At 44.3% G+C, this 17249-nt stretch overlaps 1 protein-coding gene across 1 annotated transcript in view; it reads left to right on the top strand.

Annotated features, from left to right (window-relative positions):
• The first annotated feature begins 308 nt into the window (after positions 1–308).
• OPRK1 (opioid receptor kappa 1) overlaps positions 309–17249 on the top strand; it is a 257520-nt gene continuing 240579 nt past the window's right edge. Inside the window, exons 1-2 of the mRNA XM_069220168.1 lie at positions 309–485; positions 1518–1847. Coding sequence (XP_069076269.1) covers positions 1567–1847 — 281 coding nt within the window. The 5' untranslated portion in view covers positions 309–485; positions 1518–1566. The remainder of the gene's footprint in view (positions 486–1517; positions 1848–17249) is intronic.

Raw genomic sequence — 17249 nt, 5'->3', positions numbered from 1 at the left:
GGAACCCTTCGCGCGTTCATTGTATAAGTTTGGCGGAGCAGGTGGGCTCTGCCCCGTCGCCCCGGCAATTTTGCTTTTTATTTCCACTTTAGGAAAAACACTGCACCAAAGGATGGAGAGAAGGAACTTGTCTAATTTTGGAGGAATAAAGTGGAGGCGGGCGTGTGCGAGGCAGCATAATAGAGCTCGTTCTTAAGGCAGAAAATAAACGAGTCAAAGGGAAGGGGAGAAGCAAGCAGGCGGAGGGTGGGAGACAGGCAGCGAGGGGAGCAGAGAGGGAAGAGGTGGGAGTTGCGCTGGCGTTGCCTACACAGAGCAGCATCCATCAGCAGCACTCCTGCGCCCCCAGCTCTCAGGAGGGACCAGCGCTGAACGGAGCGCTCCAGGAGCTGGGTGGCCAGACGTCCCTGCCTGCAACTGTAGGTGAAGGCCCCCGGTTAGGAGCACGTCCTGCAACCTTCCGTGCCCCCAGCCTTGACCGAAAGGTAACGTAAGTACGCATTGCTATTTGAGTACCTACGATCAACTTGCTCACAGAGAGCGTCACTAATCTCATTGAATAATTGTAGATAGCTAGCAAAATGTAGAGGAAGTTTATGGTGCGAAACGTGTGATGAAGGAATGTAAGATAGGGACGTTTGGGGGCCTTTCTATAGCGCCTAGTTGCATAAAAAGTACCAAGTACGCTTTAGCTTAGTGGATGTGATACTTGTATAAATGTTACAAAATACAAATGTTCCTAGCACACCAGATTACTGATATGTGATGACCGGGGGGCTGTCATGAAGGGCTAGCGTTACGCAGAGCCGAGTGCCTGTTTTATGCGCCTGCTGTGCGTAGAGTGAATCCATTTAGCCCGGTATCAGTCTGAGCTGGTGCTTTATTTTCAGTTACTGCAGGTCGGAAACTGTGGACAGGGTTTTCTTTTTGCTTCCTTCTTTTTCTCAACTGCTCTGTTTAATAATAAAACACTATTACAATATAGGGTTAATTGAATTCACTTTACGCACTACAGGCTCTCGGCTCTGCCCTAAGCCAGAAAAGCACATTATGATCGGGCCCATGTGTTTGAAAGGGCAGTGAAGAGTCGCCCCTTACACTCACAAAAGCATGCATTGCAGGCATGGGTGGACTGGAAGGTGGACACCGAGAGACACCAGCACGCGGGCTGCACTTGTGCGAGGTGCCAGTGTAATGAGCCATAACGCAGGTGTCCAGTAGCACATTTAAGAAGTCTAGCCTGAGCAAAGTACACTGTCTGACAAATCGTAAGGGTAGTTTCAGCAAATCTGTATGGAAAGGTGGGAACAGGGATGCTCATTGAATTTAAGCTGCCAATGCCGGGGGATATTGTGAAACTCTTTTTCATCCACTTTTAAACATAAGTTGTGCAAGTACTAATTCCGCCCCAACAGCGACACACTGCCCCAAATGATGTTACTTTTCACTTTGTTGGTTTTGTGAAACATTTTGTGATGCGGCGTGTCACTAGCTGCCTGTCTACCCTTCACCCACAGGGTCCTTGCTGTCCTACTCGCACAGGAAGAGGACAGGAGGGCGCAGGGAATGGAGTCACCCGTGCAGATTTTCAGAGAGAAAGAAGAGGCGCTAGGGGCGGGGCGCCTGGCGCCCACCTGCTGCGCCCCAGCCAACTCCAGCACCTGGCCTCTGGGCTTGCACGACTACTACGGCCTCAATGGCAGCGAAGAGGCCTGGGAGCTAGGCCATCACATGGCTAACCATACCAACATGTCTCCCACCATCCCCATCGTAATCACAGCAGTCTACTCCATGGTTTTTGTTGTCGGCCTGGTGGGAAACTCCTTGGTCATGTTCGTCATCATCAGGTAAGAAGATCCAGCATCTTGTTTCCAGGCCATGTGCTTCTCAGTACTTCTCATTGGTTGGATTGAAGGGAAGGGTGGGGCCACAGGAGTGTTGTGCTACCTGGGTCCCTGAGCAGTGTTGTGCTGCTGGGGGGAGCAAAAACAGAGGTACTTATGTCTGGATGAGCTGAGTCTAGCGCTCTAGAACGAGACCGTTAAACAAACAAGGAGGCCACGTTGATTTGCGATTACAACAACCACCTTCCCGGACTGGGGTACAGTGAAGAGAATGTAGAAAATACCGCTCAGGGTGCAGGGAAGCTTGAATGCGCAGCGCCACCTAGCGGACTTACTCCTATTGGTTTGCTGTCATTTTCATTCGGAACTCGTCATACTCTGGGTGGACGGGCGATGCACAAATCCGCTGAGTTTATAGTTATTTCTGCAGTGCATACTTTGTAAAATTATAGTAATTATGATAATAATAATAATAACTGAACGGGACTAATTTTTTCCTCAGATGTCTTGCGCTGGCAGTTGCGACAGCCAGTGTACCTGAATACCAAGGCTGCCTAGTCCTGGTTTTACCCTAGGCAACTATCTTCCATCACGTTGCACCTTCTGACTCTTCAGCACCCTTTGGAGGTTCACTTTTTTCGTGCTCGCGCCCATTTTCATTCTTTGCCTATCTTTCTCTTCCTCCTAGGTTATCCATTTTTGCATTTATTTTTATTACTCTGTATTAAAGTTATGAATGCAAAATATCTCCCCGTTCTCAAATATGGTGGGCGGGTGCCCACCAGCTACAACCAACTGCAGCAACGATCACTTCAACTTGCAGTGGTTGAAGTGAACCATAGGGAACGACGTTCCCAAGCTTCTTTACTTCGATCAAAACAGTTCCCATACTTTTTCATAAATAATAATTGTTTGTACGCTCTTAATGACAAGCTTGAGTTGCTTTCAACTAAAATTACAATTTTCTTCAGATTAAAACGAAGTAATGTGTCATGAACTCTGAATGCCAGTTTAACTTGCATTTGTATTACATTTAAGGTGTGTGCTTAATATCCAACTTGCAGTTACCTTAAATGAAAGCTCCACCGCATGCTTACCATTTTTTTTTCTTTTTAGGAATGCAGTTATACTCCGCCTCCAATGTTCACTGACTCCCACCCCCATGTGTGCTAAGGATTACAGTTCCCATGTTTATTTATTTATTTGTAACCACAGACTGCCAGTGTACATTTATTTAAATGAAAGAAAATATCGAGTCTGTTCATATTTTTCCGCGGAGAGGCTCTGGAATGGGGTAGAGCAGGCGAACTATGAAGACCTTTATTTTCGGGAAAATACGTTTTTAGGGAGAATTTTATTTCGAAATTGCTACCAATGACAGGCTGTAGGAGGAGAGTAAAAAGCGTAGGCTACGGTGAGGATGCAAATAAACTAAATAGCACGGTGCATCTCAGCCGCACTCGGGATGTAGTGGGCGCCGCTAGCTGTGTTTTCCTTGTGTACCTGTTGAGCACTTGTTATGTTCTCATTTCGCTGAATGCACAATCTCAACCTTATGAATGATCTGCATTATTTTTTTCAGTGGACTGTGCTTTCCGCAGTCTTTCTTGTGGCTCGAGAGTTTTAGTTATGTGCTTCTAGTACAAGTATATTTTTGGTGATGAGGGAAGGGAGCAGAGTTTGCTCACTAAAACACATTTATTGTTATGCCTTTTCCGAGTTCCCAGCATAACGTGACCGAATATAAAATTTTTCGGTCCCATTAGTTTCTTCGATTTTACTCATTGAGTCCTCTTTTCAAGCAAAGTGAAAGCAAACTTAATATTATCGAACGTAGGCATGGTTTTACATTAAGGAATGTTGTCCTTTCCCCGTATCTCCGTATCTAGACGAGAGAAAAGCGCCATGATGCCATTTCGAACACCAAGCCTGTATTTCCAGTTGCCCATTTACAATTTAATGTTATGTAATGCTCCTTCCAATCCTCCGTCCCTCTCTTGCTGATCCCAAGGATCAGCTGAACAGAAAATGAGTGGGTGGGAAGCTTTGTTTAACATGGCCCCAACTCTTGCAGCACTATCCTTCTAATTGTATTTTAAAACTAAACTAACATATAACCGGTGTCTTGTTATCTACGCCTACCACCCTTGCCAGTGAACTCCCATTTTCAAATACAGTGACTGTACCTGGCCTTCTCAGGAACAAACAGGCACTCTAAACAATGAGCATCTCCACTTCTATATTTCCATTTAAAGCACTGCTGATGTGGGACTGACCTAGAAGGCCAGGTGAAGTCATTGGATTCTCCAGTCGTAAAGTTACTATTAAATTGCAGTTTTGCGAATTCCGAAAAAAGTGTACGTTTACCTTTGTTGATCAGGCCCTCAGTGTCTCCCTCAGAAGGCTAGCCACTTGCCCATAGCTCTGTCACATGACAGATCACAGAGTATGGTCATAGGCACTAATATTCCAATCCGCCCAAAAAGCCACATCATTCTATCAGTTTTCCTAGTTGCTATGGATATTGTTCCTGGATTAAAAGCGCACGATCTTGAAAATCAGTGGGCTAGACATACCTGCTGTGACAACATATGACCCCTCTTTTAACATGGAGATGTATAGGGTTTAGAGAGAGCATGTGATAAGAATTAACATTATCTGGAATTTTGAAATTGTATGTAGCTGCAAGGTGTGATGAATCATTTGAGATGCACAATGTCTCAGCAATGAAGAATGTCACACCCTAAGGTGTTATGGCCCAATTTGGGAAAAGGATTGTATTGGCCATTTCGTGGCTCGAAAAATGCACCAATATATTTAGTAGAGTTCCCTATAAAATGTCAATGTGGCCCACTGAACACTGTAGTAGTCGTTTTTCATTAAGATATCTCTCATAACTCTATTGTCTACTAAATTGTTCCCTTTTGTACCTGTGCGTTTTTATAATTGACCACCAAAAATGGATGTTAATTACCCGGTCTACCCATAGAGATAACTGGTTACTCTCCCTGCTATGGGTATTCTGACTGCCTGCAACTGAAGGCCCACGATGATTGGCTTAGTAGTCATGGAACCCAGGAAGAAAAGAAGACCCAGACTTCTTCTAAGGACTCTCTATAAAGCTCTGAACTTGCAGGCCCTAAGCCCTGTGCTTGTCTAACCACCGAAGTGAGAAAAACATAAATGCTCACTTAACCATTGGTGTGTTGAAGCTTATTCTGAAGATACCCTGCCTGAAATGGAATGTCTCATTTGAAGAATCCATGGTCCACAGACACTTTCTGCAGAATCTGAAAAAACGTTACATCGCTAGAGGTTATGTCTCACAATCAAAGATGTTTAACAGACTCGTCGGAGTCCTTGGACAAAGGAAAGATTGGAAAAATGCAACTGCCCTGTGCTTTTCAAGCAGTCATCCAGGTGTGAGCCCCTTCCAGAATGTCTCCACCCTTTCAGACTCTAGGAGGCCTTCGTTAGGTACATCCTTGTGACGACGACTGATGCAGAGGAGTGAGCACATGCAAACATCGTCACTAGCAATGCAGCTGTCCATTTAGGTAAACCCACAAAGCCTCTGTAAGTGCTTGCACGCCTGATCCTGTTTTATTTGTGCCACAGCACCACAAAAAACCCATGCAAACACTTGGACTTTGTTGCGACTATTTCTCCAATGTAGTCGAATAACATTGGTTTCTAGAGACTGGTCCGTTAACAATATTTTACACCTGCATTCAATAAAACAGTTAATGCTATTTTGATCTGCTTTTATAATTTTCATAGATATTTTGGTAGGAATGTAGAAAATGCACCTTTTTGTGTGACGTCCTTTCATTTTTTCTATGGACTGAATCTATAAACTGCCATTCAGTCTTAAAGTGAATGTGCCTTTCTCCTAAAACACTTGACGCTGGAATTAGTATCGAACAACTGGATTAATTAACTTTCACTGTACCAGTGTCATGGAAGTTAAATGCCCTATATGTGATACAGTGTGTATGTACATTATCCAATCAAATCCAAGCATCTGGCTAGGCACTAATAGGCGCAAACTCGTGTGTACCTAAAGCAGCAGAGAAATATACCAGTATCAAATGGTGCTAAAGGGAGGAAAAGGGGCCACCAAACACTTTAACTTGAAATACAAATCCTCCAACAACAAACCGAAGACCTGAGTATCCAAGATACTATACAGTTCAGTAGTAGAGTCCAAAGTATTCTGTAGTTCTTTATTGTAATCTTCAAACCAGTTCCAAAAGATGTATTGTAGTGAAAATACACATAGGTTCATATGTGCATTGAGCCTTGCAGTCAAATCCACTTAGTTTTTCATGCACATTGAGCCAACATGCATCTTGTCACAATGTCACATATAGCTTTGATTTCAGCAGGGCTATTCCAAGTATTAACAGTGCATGGGCCTCATTAATGAGACCCTAGCATCACACTGCGGGACCAGAGCATCATTTGTTTTGCAGTGCTGCAGTGTGCCAGCCCATAGGCCACGCAAAGCCACTGCACGTGGCTTTTTGTGGACTGGTAAATATGGACCCCTTTCACGCCCCTTTCACGCATAGAACTGCGTTAAAGGGGCGCTCCATGGGTGTTGCTTGGGAGCTCTTGCTTGGGAAGTTCTCAAGCAACGCCAATGGAACACGAAGGAATCTGACGCATTCCCAGATTTACAAGTCTGCACATGCATCCGATTCCTACACCACCTCAGGGGTGGTGTATGAGTGGTGCAGCGCGGAGAAATATCTTTATTTCTCCCTGTTGTTTCCTCTTTCCATATGTGCTGCAGAAAGGGAAAACACCTCTCGTGATTGTTTTTGTGTAGGAAGGTGTCCTTTTTCTGCACAAAAATAATCAACCCCGCAACACAGGCACCCTTGCACCAGCAGCAATTTGTGCCCAGCACGGGGAGGGAACAGAAATGCACTGTATCTTTTAGATACAGCACATTGCTGCCCTATCCTGTGGCACTCCTACTCCTAAAGGCAACCGTCCATGCCCAATAAAGTTTATGTAATAAAGATAATCTTGAGGTCCAGAATTACCACAAAAGGAGAGTATTCCATCCAGCATTCACCTATAAAGTCGTGGTGTAAAATAAAGAACTACGCAATACTTTGGACTCTACTACTGAACTTTATACTATTTTGGATGCTCAAGTAAGTCTTATGTTTGCGTTACCCACATGCATGACTAACTCTCATGATTCGAGAGTACATGTGTATGCCTTGGTGATGGAATTTTAGATCTACTGTATTAACACACAGTAGGGAAAAGTGCTCTGAAGGAAACCTACATTTATAGATTATTAAGTCTCTTTTAAGTGTGCTCTGTGAGCCCACTGGACTGGGTGCTTGAAGCATAAACATGGGACATACTACATATTAAAGAAAAATATGCCCCACAGTTAAATGTTAACACATACACTCCACTGTGCTGTTACTTTTCTCCCTGAAAAGGCCTGCTTGTTAGTCAAGGTTGATTTTCAGAACTAAGCCGAGGAACGATTCAACGTCTTCCAAAGTCAGGGAAGGCTGCTGTAGGGCAAACACTGAAAACATAGCTTAAATCTGCAATCTGGGGAGAACAGAAACGCGTGGTATCACAAATGGCTACAGCAACAGACTTCATGTTCACATTATGATCTCAAGTAGGACTCAAATGACAGAAACCTTTTAATCCAAGGTGAGCACTCAGATAGTCACTGGAGCCCACCGCAGGAAGGGAAGTTGTGGTCAGTTCCATAGCGGGAGATCCGGGGTGGGACCTTTGAAGCACTAGGTGCTTAAACGGTTTCCTGACTCTCCTTGTAGAGTGCCCAAAGTTAAAAACAACATTTGTTAAAGTGTTAAAAAAGTTTATAAAATGCTAATAGCAATCGAAGGAAGCAATTGGATATGAGCAGCAGAGCAGGAGGAAAGATATTACTTAAAATACGTGTTAGGGACCAAGGTCCGAGTGCTGAAATGTGCAGTTAGTCTATTACAAAACAGTTATATAGTAAGTACTGGCGGGCCTGGCTGCAAGTACCGGGAAGAAACATTGTCAGCTCATAGTCCATGTCTCCCAGTGTCAAGCAACTGGCAGTACTCTTGTTGCGTACTTCGTTATTAATTGTTGTACTTGTGTGCAATTTATTGCCTCGGGGGGTTGGAAGGAGAGCCGCTGTCTGCATACGCTAGCAAATGTGGCATACCTCGCCAGGGTCTGCGGAGCGATACTCTTAAAACAGATAGAAGATGCATCTGCGCAAGATCCCACCCCAAGAGCGAGAGTTACTGCTCTGATTAATGATCTCCTCTCCTGAACTAACATGGGGTAACAGCATAACAGATGTCCCAATATTCCTGATGGTAAGAATATAACCTGCACTCCCTTTTATCTCTGCTGCCCACCCAGACATGATTGAAATCTCCTATTGGCAGTAATAGCAGTCTCATGTACAATATTTCCACGTGTATAGCTTTTAAACATAGTGTTTTGGTTGGTTTCTCTAGAAGATAAGAATTGTTCAGTGTCTGGGCCAGGTTCGACTTATCCATAGAGGATAAACCATGCTCCTTTGAGGTCTCTTCTAATTGCTGGATAATAGCTTTCTTTCAGATGAAAAAAGGGACATACCCTATTTGAAGGGCTATTTCTTCAATCAAGAGAGTCTTTATTACATCTCTTACTTGGGTGCACCAAGGATTGCCCAGAATTTCAAAGGTGTATTTTTGGTGACCTTTTAGTGATTTCCACTGTGCCCTCGAGAGGCTGATTTAATCCTTCAACATGGAGGCTTGACAGTCTAATGTTTGCGTCACCAGCCACCGTTCCAGCATTAACCTGGACCATGCATGTCACAGTTATTGTATAATTTTTCTGTATACTCTGAAGTGAATGTGTTCCAAAGTTGAATCTAGGGCACCTGGGTAAGCATGGTGACCGTACGGTAAAGCTGGTAGGAGAGTCACCTTCATTACCCCTAGCATTGTCACTACTCAGCATCTGATACAGTTGGCAGATCTCATACGTGATGGCAGAAACCCTTTTCTTTAAAGCGTTTATCTGTGCCGATGGAGGGCTAGATTCACTAAACCATGCACCCAGGTAATTGTACTTCCTGGCTGTGCTAATTGTTTTGATACCCAGATGCCAGGAGGCAATCCTTTTGTTCCTGTGTCTTCCGAATAACAATACCTTTGTTTTGTCCTGATTTACATGGTGATGGTTGGATAGATTAAAGGAGTTCAGGGCATTCAGTGCCTGCTGCAGTCCATGATCAATATGTTATCTGCACATTGAATTATTTGCAACTTGATGTTTCCTAGTTTAGTTGGAACCAGGCTGCAGGACTCCAAGCTTTTACCCAAGTCAGCTGTGTACATATTGACGAGCAATATGGCCAAGTCACAGCCCTGCTTTAGGCCACATATTGTCCTAATTTTCCAAGTATCCCTACAGGGGCTCGTTTGCACTTCGACCCAGGTCCCAATATACTATGGAATTATGATCTTTTGCTGCTTAGGGGCTATGCCTCATGCTTCAAGCTTGCTCCAAAGGGTTGGCCTGTCTAACTTATCAAATGCGGCTAAATAATCAATGAAGCAAGCAAACCATGGCAGGTTGTTGTTCTGAGTGGCTTTATACCTCAGGAAAGATAATGCTAGGATATTGGCCAAGAAAGTCTCCCTAGCTCTGAAGCCTGATTGAAAAAAAGCAATAAGATTTCTTGCTCTTGAACCTTCAACTTTAGCTGCTCCAACAGAACACAAATGTAGGCCTTTGCTTCCACGTCAAGGAGTGCAATCAGATGATAATTTGCAGCCACAGTCCGGTCCCCCCTTATATATATATAGGGCAGAGAACTGATCCTCTACAGGCATCAGGGACAATCACAGTTTGAAATGCGCAATTGAAAAGAAGGAACAACAATCTTGTCCAGTTTTCGGAGGCACATCTCAACAGGCTTGCCGGAAGTCCGTTCGGGCGGGGGCATCTTTTCTTATTCACCTGATGATCATTTCAATCTTCTTACTGCTTATTTGTTTGGCTACTATGCACTAAGCGCCTTCTGAATGAGGTGATGGTTCCTGCCCTGTAGCGGCATTGCCCTGCATCCCGGGAGCCAGCTCCCCAGTGGTGTGACCGTGGAGGACGTGTGCTTGTGGACCATTCCCCGCATCCCAGTTACTGGCTCCCGGGTGAGTGTGGCCCCTGTGGAAGCTTGCTTGTAAATTCTTACCACAGAGTGGTTGCGTACCGGCGGGGCTGTCTGGTTGTCAGTGTATAGATCTACTAAGTGTCTTATCCAGGCTGCTTCTGAGACACCATTGTCTTTAATTTCCTTAATACTCCTCAGTTTATTAACATGCTCCCAGAAGCACACTTGATTTGACTCTCGTAACAGGTGGAATATCATTGCCCATTCCTTTGATTTTTTGCTCCTTTTGATCTAAAACTGTTTTTTTGTGGATTGAGCACAATCGTTTTGACAGTCCCTTCTATAGTAGCCAGATGGATTTTGGTTTGGTTTGGTTTGGTGGAGATCTATTCTTGGGGTGATGATGTATTTGTTGAAATGGGTTTGCACTCTTCTGCCCCCAACAAGTTGCATTGTAATAGGCTTGGTTCCATTCCTAATCAAGCGAGATAACTCAAGAAAACTCTTCTTAGTAACTATTTTGTCACCATGCACAGAGTAGTATACATGTAAGATGTTAATTATCTCATTATGACAGTCTCAAATCAGAGGAACACTGCACAAGGGTAAAAAAAAACAGGCAATTTAAAAAGTCATAATGGAAGATGAAGAGAGTGAATGACAAAAAGTGCAAGCACTAAACTGCTTCAGAAGAACAAAAAGTAAAAAAGAGGCAGGACAATATCAAGATGAAATATGCAATAGACTTTTGAGCTGCAAAAAGCAAGAATATGGGACAATAATGGAAACAAGGAAATGAACCACATAACGAAAATTGGGGAACACGTGTTGTGACACACTTCTTTCAGAATTGCTTCTTTATGTATGATCGAACGGGAATGTGACATCACAGGTAAAGGACCATACTTTATTTTGGATTGAGATTCCCAGACAACATCTTAGGAACTCACCACCTTCTTTGAGGGAGTTTATTAGAAGGTTTGACCTCGCCCTCACTCTGAAAATCATGTGGATCTTTTGGGAAGCAAGTAAGCCCAAATTGTAGATCTGTCTTCCAGTATAGCATTTTGCAAGCCTGATGATGCCACAACGTTACAAACAGATGACAACTAGCAAATCTGACCTCTAAGCGTTAGACTCCAGGGTTTATCTGCCTGTGTGAGCGCTCTGCTAAAAGTTGAGCACAGCTTCTCAATGTACTGCTTGTTAACATGATCAATGCCTCTCCCTCTTTGGCTCAAACATACCCTTTAGCACATAGTGACATTATGTACTAGCCTGGGGTAGCAGAGTGCCCCCTTCAGAAGATCCAGATTCATCAGGGTACTGTTGAGAGAAATAGTGACTAAACAAAGAGCATGAACAGAAGCAGCAACATACCAAGAAAACTTACTAGAGAGCTAATCCTTCCAACACTTCAAGAATTTCAGTCAAGTTTGGCATTTTTAAGAGTAAGTTATATGGATTTGGAACTAATGGCTTTAATTGATGAGGCTGAAATACAAAATGAATTGTCAAAGCATGTGACAACTTCAGTAGAAAAGCCACTGGATTAACCTGATGAGTTTGCAAAAATGGACCACAAAATGTGAGTCAAAAATTGGATCGCAAAGTATGGCTAGGCAAAAAACAAGAAAACAAAAACAAATTCTACCTGGAAACAAAAGCAGAATTGCAGAGAGTTGCAATATTTTAGGAAGATTCTGCAGCTGGCTGGTAGGATATAAAACATGTTCTTGAGTAGCATTACATAAATGCATATATTGTTGCAACTTTGAGTTATTCGATCCATTTGCATATTGGGGTGAGGATGAGCTTGTTAAACCCCAAACTCAATGCTTTACATAAAGTTCTTCAAAAATATGTTGAACCTGTATCAGAAACGATGGAATGAGGAAATCCATGACGTTTAAGGCATTAGTCACAAAAACACTGGTCCATTTCCAAAGCCATTACATTTGTATTTTAATCAGGGGAACAAAATAAGCCATCTTTGAAAACTTCTCCACAGTAACCATTTTTATATGATATCCTACTGAGGATTGAAGTTCTGTAATAGAATCAGTTGATATTGCATTCCCAGGTTCAGAAGACATAGGTACATTTTGTAAATATCCAAATGGTATTGAAATGTAAGGACATATGCTGAGCACGTAAAGAAAAAGACAAAGCATAATGCCAAACACCAAAATGTACGGTTAGTCACCAAAATGACTGCATAGCGAAACCTACAGTAGATTACACACCTCTCTGACCACAAACTGCTGAATGATGACACTTCTGCATAACATCTACTTGCAATTTCTTTGTAAGAGTGAAAATATATTTGCTGATTTAGAGATGGATCATTTAGGCAAATCAGAAGAGTTTTTAGAAGCAGTTCTTCCACGTTGTTTTGATTAATCTGCTTTTAAGCCATTTTAACCTTAATTAAGAAAGATTATACATTTCCAGCCACTAGCTGAGAAGAACTCACCCACATATTAAAGTAACAGAGGACTCAGGGAAACAAGAAAACAAGGTGCCATCCAATGCAATAATATAAATGCTTGTAAATTCAATGTGAGCAAAGATACATGCCCATTATCCTAGATTACAGCTCTTACACTGAAGACTTTTTAAACACTGTACATTACGATAGTGTGCTTGACTTTGAAATATCTCCTCGTCCACCATTAAAAGGTGTCTCCATTCAATGCAAGCCTTATTCATGACTTAAGGTTCTTTCTCAAGTACCGAATAATTATTTCCAGATTCAGACAAACCAATGGAAAGATAAAAATAGAATGTTCAAGTCCCTCATCATCCTATCTCTGTAACTGAACTGCCTTGACAGCTATTTCAGACTCATCTGTTTCCACAGAGGTGCTTTAGTAAAACCTTGTTAATCATAGCAGAGGTTTTTTTAGGGTGACTATACCAACAAAATATTTTCTTCGGGATACTCTAGAAAATCTACTGGTTACAGTTTCAAAGTACCCAGGGCTAAAAAAAGGAACTGGGGCAGGTGAAAAAAGAACAATCAACCCATTATTTACATTCTCTTGTATATAAGAGTTAAGAATTTCATTTTGTCACACAGGGAATATACATGCCCAAAAGACACCTCCACTCAAGGCTTAATCAGTGAAACAAAGTCATACATTTACGAGGAGGAAGAGGTCTGACCTTAGACTTGGCAAAAACTGAAGGGAATGTATGATATCGCAGTGGCATTGATAAGTTAGCCACAACTGGACTAGATGAAGACTCCTCTAAATCATAACTCGGAGACCTATAACTTCCTGAAACATAATAATTGTGACAAAACTGTAACATGAAGAAATAGTTGGAGTGGACAGAATCATATATGGATTGTCAAGGAGTTCCAGAAATTACGGCATAATTAGGCAAAGCAATAACTTCAGAAGATAACGCTTCTATAGAATATCCACAATTGACCTACAAAAGAAGACAGGCCTATCATTTTAGTCTAGAAGACAGTATGTATTTGGTATTTCTATAATACATACCTAGCTAAAAGGCAGTGGAGTGCTATACAGTATTAAAGACAAGCATAGATAATAAGTAGTATGAGAGGTAGCTTTGTTGTGGATTGGTGAGACAAGAATAGGACAATGAGTAGTAGGAGAGGTAGCTTTGTTGTGGATTGGTGACACCTTGTGATGTAGTGATCTTTAAAGTGGTTAGTCAATTGGAGCAGCAGTGGGGCGGTCCTGATAGATATGGCAATGGTGTCCAGATCCTAGGTGCATAGATAGTAAAGGCCACACTGCCTTGTTTTTGACTTTTAACACTCTTAGGGCCTCATTATGGTGTTGGCGGTCAGTGGACTGCCAAGATGGAGATGGTGATCGCACCGCCGCAGACCTGACGGCAAAGACTGTAATATTACGAATACTGGGAAGGCACCTGCAGAACACAGGCAAGTTTCTGTTCGAACTGCCACAGTGGATGGACCGCTGGGGACAGCAGAAGGCATCTTCAGGCCGGGGGCTAGGCTGTTTCCCACAACCGTATTATGAGGTTGCACTTGGTTAGACTCAGGGAAGTCTCACTGCCACGAAAAGCCTGGCGGAAACGAACAACATAAACTCACATTCAGGATCGCAGGCACATCCCTATGTGCCATGGCACACAAATTGCAAGTCTTTCCAATACTCCTGCTGGCCATTGACCTCCAGGACCAGCGATGCTGACCAAGACACTAACCATAAGTACACCAGCCTTGCACACACTGGAGGGAAGAACATTAGTGCACACACAAAACATACACACAAAAACGCACATCCACCACACATACATGTAGAAGGCAAGCCAGGAGATAGTTGTCACCATTGCCACCAACGTTGTCGTAGTGCAGATGTAATCGGCTAACATGTATAAAAACCCAAAGTATGTACAATAGGTCAAAGGGCCAGTCCAAATGTCTCACAGCGCCCCAAAAACACTGGGCACAGAATGACGCCCCAACTTGACTCCTGACTGCAATGTACTGACCTCCACAGGGCCCGGGCATCAATGGGGCATGCAGGCACCTCAGGGATGCGGGGGCAGGGGGGTAGTTTGGGCTTGGAGCGGGGTTCCTTCCGTCTGGACTTGGAGGGGGGTTCCTTGATGGTGGATTTGGAGGGGGCTCGTTTGACTTGCCCTTGGAAGGTACTGGTTCAGCTGGGAGGATGGTGGGCCTTCACATAGCCTTCGAGGTGGAGGGAGTGTGTTTTGGCTTGGGTTTGGGAGGGGCAACTGCAGACTTTGTGGGGTGGAGGTCCAGGTGGTGGAAGGGCATGGTGAGAACCAGAGGTGGACTGGGAGGTGGAAGACAGGGGTCTGGGAAGGGTTGCAGGGCGCTTGGGTGAAACAGGGACTGAGCCAGTAGGGCACAAACAGGGAAAACTCTTGAAGGAAACTTTTCTTAGGGCATAAGGTAGGTCATGGGAAAGGTGTTTGGGAGTGAAGGCAGAGGGAATGGTTGAGAGGTGTGTAAGTGGAGGTACCTTGGGAACAGGTGCGTGGGTGGATGACGTGTGTGCTGGGTGACTGTTGGGTGTGTGAGTGTGGGTGTTTAGGTATACTGGGAGGAGGGGAGAGAAGAGGTGACGCAGGGAGATGGCAGGGGGTATGTTGGGGTGGTGTCTGCAGGTAGGGTGCATGTGCTGCATGTGACTGTGTTGACAGTTGTGGTACATGCGCATGTGGTGTATGGGCTGATGGGTGGAGGTGTGATATTGTGGTGACATGGCAGTGAGAGCACATGTGGCAGGATCTGGGACTGATGAGGTGGTGACTGTGAGGGTAGAGGTGGTGGGGGAGTCCGTGTAGGGAGGGGACGTTGTTGTGTCTGCATGTGTCTGTTGTGTGTGTGCATGGTGGTGGTGTCTTCTGTGGTGCTTGCATTTGTCCTTGTGATCTGGGTCTGTTGATGTGGATGCATGGTGGTTTGAAGGAGTACCTTTGGATGGGTGATGGGAGAGGGATGTGGGAGTAAGAACAGGTAGTTGGAGGGGGGATGGAAGGAGTAGGAACTCTGTCTGCCATCAATGAGGAGGCCAGATCCTTAAACAATCCCTGCAGGACAGACAGGGCACTGTGAATGCCTTACAGGAAGGCATTTGCTGCATCTGGGATCCAAGTCCCTCGATGGAATTGACAATGGGTGTCTGCCCCACAGAGACAGACCTCAGGAGTTCACAAGCCTCCTCATTGAGGGCAGCAGGGTTGAAGGAGGCAGGGGCAGAGGTGCCTGCAGTGAAGAAGATGCCCACCATCCTGGGTGAGTGGGCATGGGCAACTGGGTGGGGAGCTACTGGGAGGGGGTGCTGGTAAGGGGGGTGGCATACAAGGATGAAGCAGGCATGGGCCCAGATGGGTCTGCACCACCAGGGAGCCGCCATCGGAGGAGGACTCTGAAGATGTTGTGGTCGATCCCATCTCCCCCTTGGCACTCCCCTCGCCCTCTGTCCCACCGGTCTCATTGGCTCACTGGATTCAGCCTCCTGGGTCCCGTGGGCAGCACCTTTCCCACTTGCCGGGGCCCATTCTCTTTCACCAGATGATGCTGATGCACAAAAAGACAGAGGAGGAGAGGGGGTGGGAGAGAGAGACAGGGTGCAATCGGTCAAGGTCAGCACAACAGTCACAAACAGTAACTACAACATCTAATGCCATGCCATGACACGGCATGCCCTCACTTACACATGCTACAACAATGGCACACCATTGGAGCAACAAGAGCAATGCACATGTGTACCGCTGATGTGACACAGATGCAATCATGTACATGAGGAGGGGCATACCCACCACAGTTGCACAGTATCTGGCCACTTTGCATACCCTCTGAGACACACAATTCCTGGACGACTGAACTAAGTGAATCCTGCATGGCTAGTTGGCATGTCATCTAGGCCATACACAAATTGCACTGAGACATCTTGGCCAACCTTACCTCACTACACATACAGTACATGCCTGCACATTGAGGACTCTACATTCACCGCGGCACAGTGGAACATATTACAATGGCCTTACACCCCAGATGCAATGACCCTGTTGCCATGAGCTGCCAAGCTCATTTAGGTAGTGGGTGACAACACAGATACCATATTGGGAATAAGTGACCCTCAACTCACTGATTGCAGGGCATGGTCACACATCTATGATAAATATCATTCCTGGTTGTCTAATATCCATAGTGGACATGTATCCACGTCGCACCCATGCTACAGACTTCCAGTAGTGCACATCCTGAGCCAAAAGGCTACACATAATGCAAGTCAGAGTTAAAAAGGGAAAAGATAGGACGTGTCTAGAAGCAGAGATACGAAGATAACCTGCGAATAAAAATGTTTTTTAATCTTTTCCTTCTATGGCTATAGCAAACAGTATCATGTTATTTATGTTTATCTTCTCTATAGGTTGCTAGATCGTGAAATAGATTTTTGTTTTTATTTGTTAAAATATGTTTCTGTGGTTCACCTGCATTGTCTTTCATCGTAGGCTCCACGTGGAATGGTCAGAACTGATTTAGATCCAGGCCTGAGCTGCTGAGGTCAAGTGCACAGTACTGACTAATTCTACAATAAGTGTATTTGTTTTTGTGTGCAGGCGACCACCGTTCAATACAGAACCCTGTTTCTTACAGAGAATCGTTCCACTGCAGAGCACGTGACCCTGACCTAATTTGTAAGCAAAGCAAGCCCCACACAGAAAGCAATAAGGCTCAGGTAGAAGTGAGAAACGCGAAAGGCTTC

This window comes from Pleurodeles waltl, chromosome 2_2 (genome assembly GCF_031143425.1).
Source record: "Pleurodeles waltl isolate 20211129_DDA chromosome 2_2, aPleWal1.hap1.20221129, whole genome shotgun sequence".
NCBI lineage: Eukaryota > Metazoa > Chordata > Amphibia > Caudata > Salamandridae > Pleurodeles > Pleurodeles waltl.
Note: the sequence above shows the minus strand (reverse complement) of the source record. Positions and strands in the feature narration are given on the sequence as shown.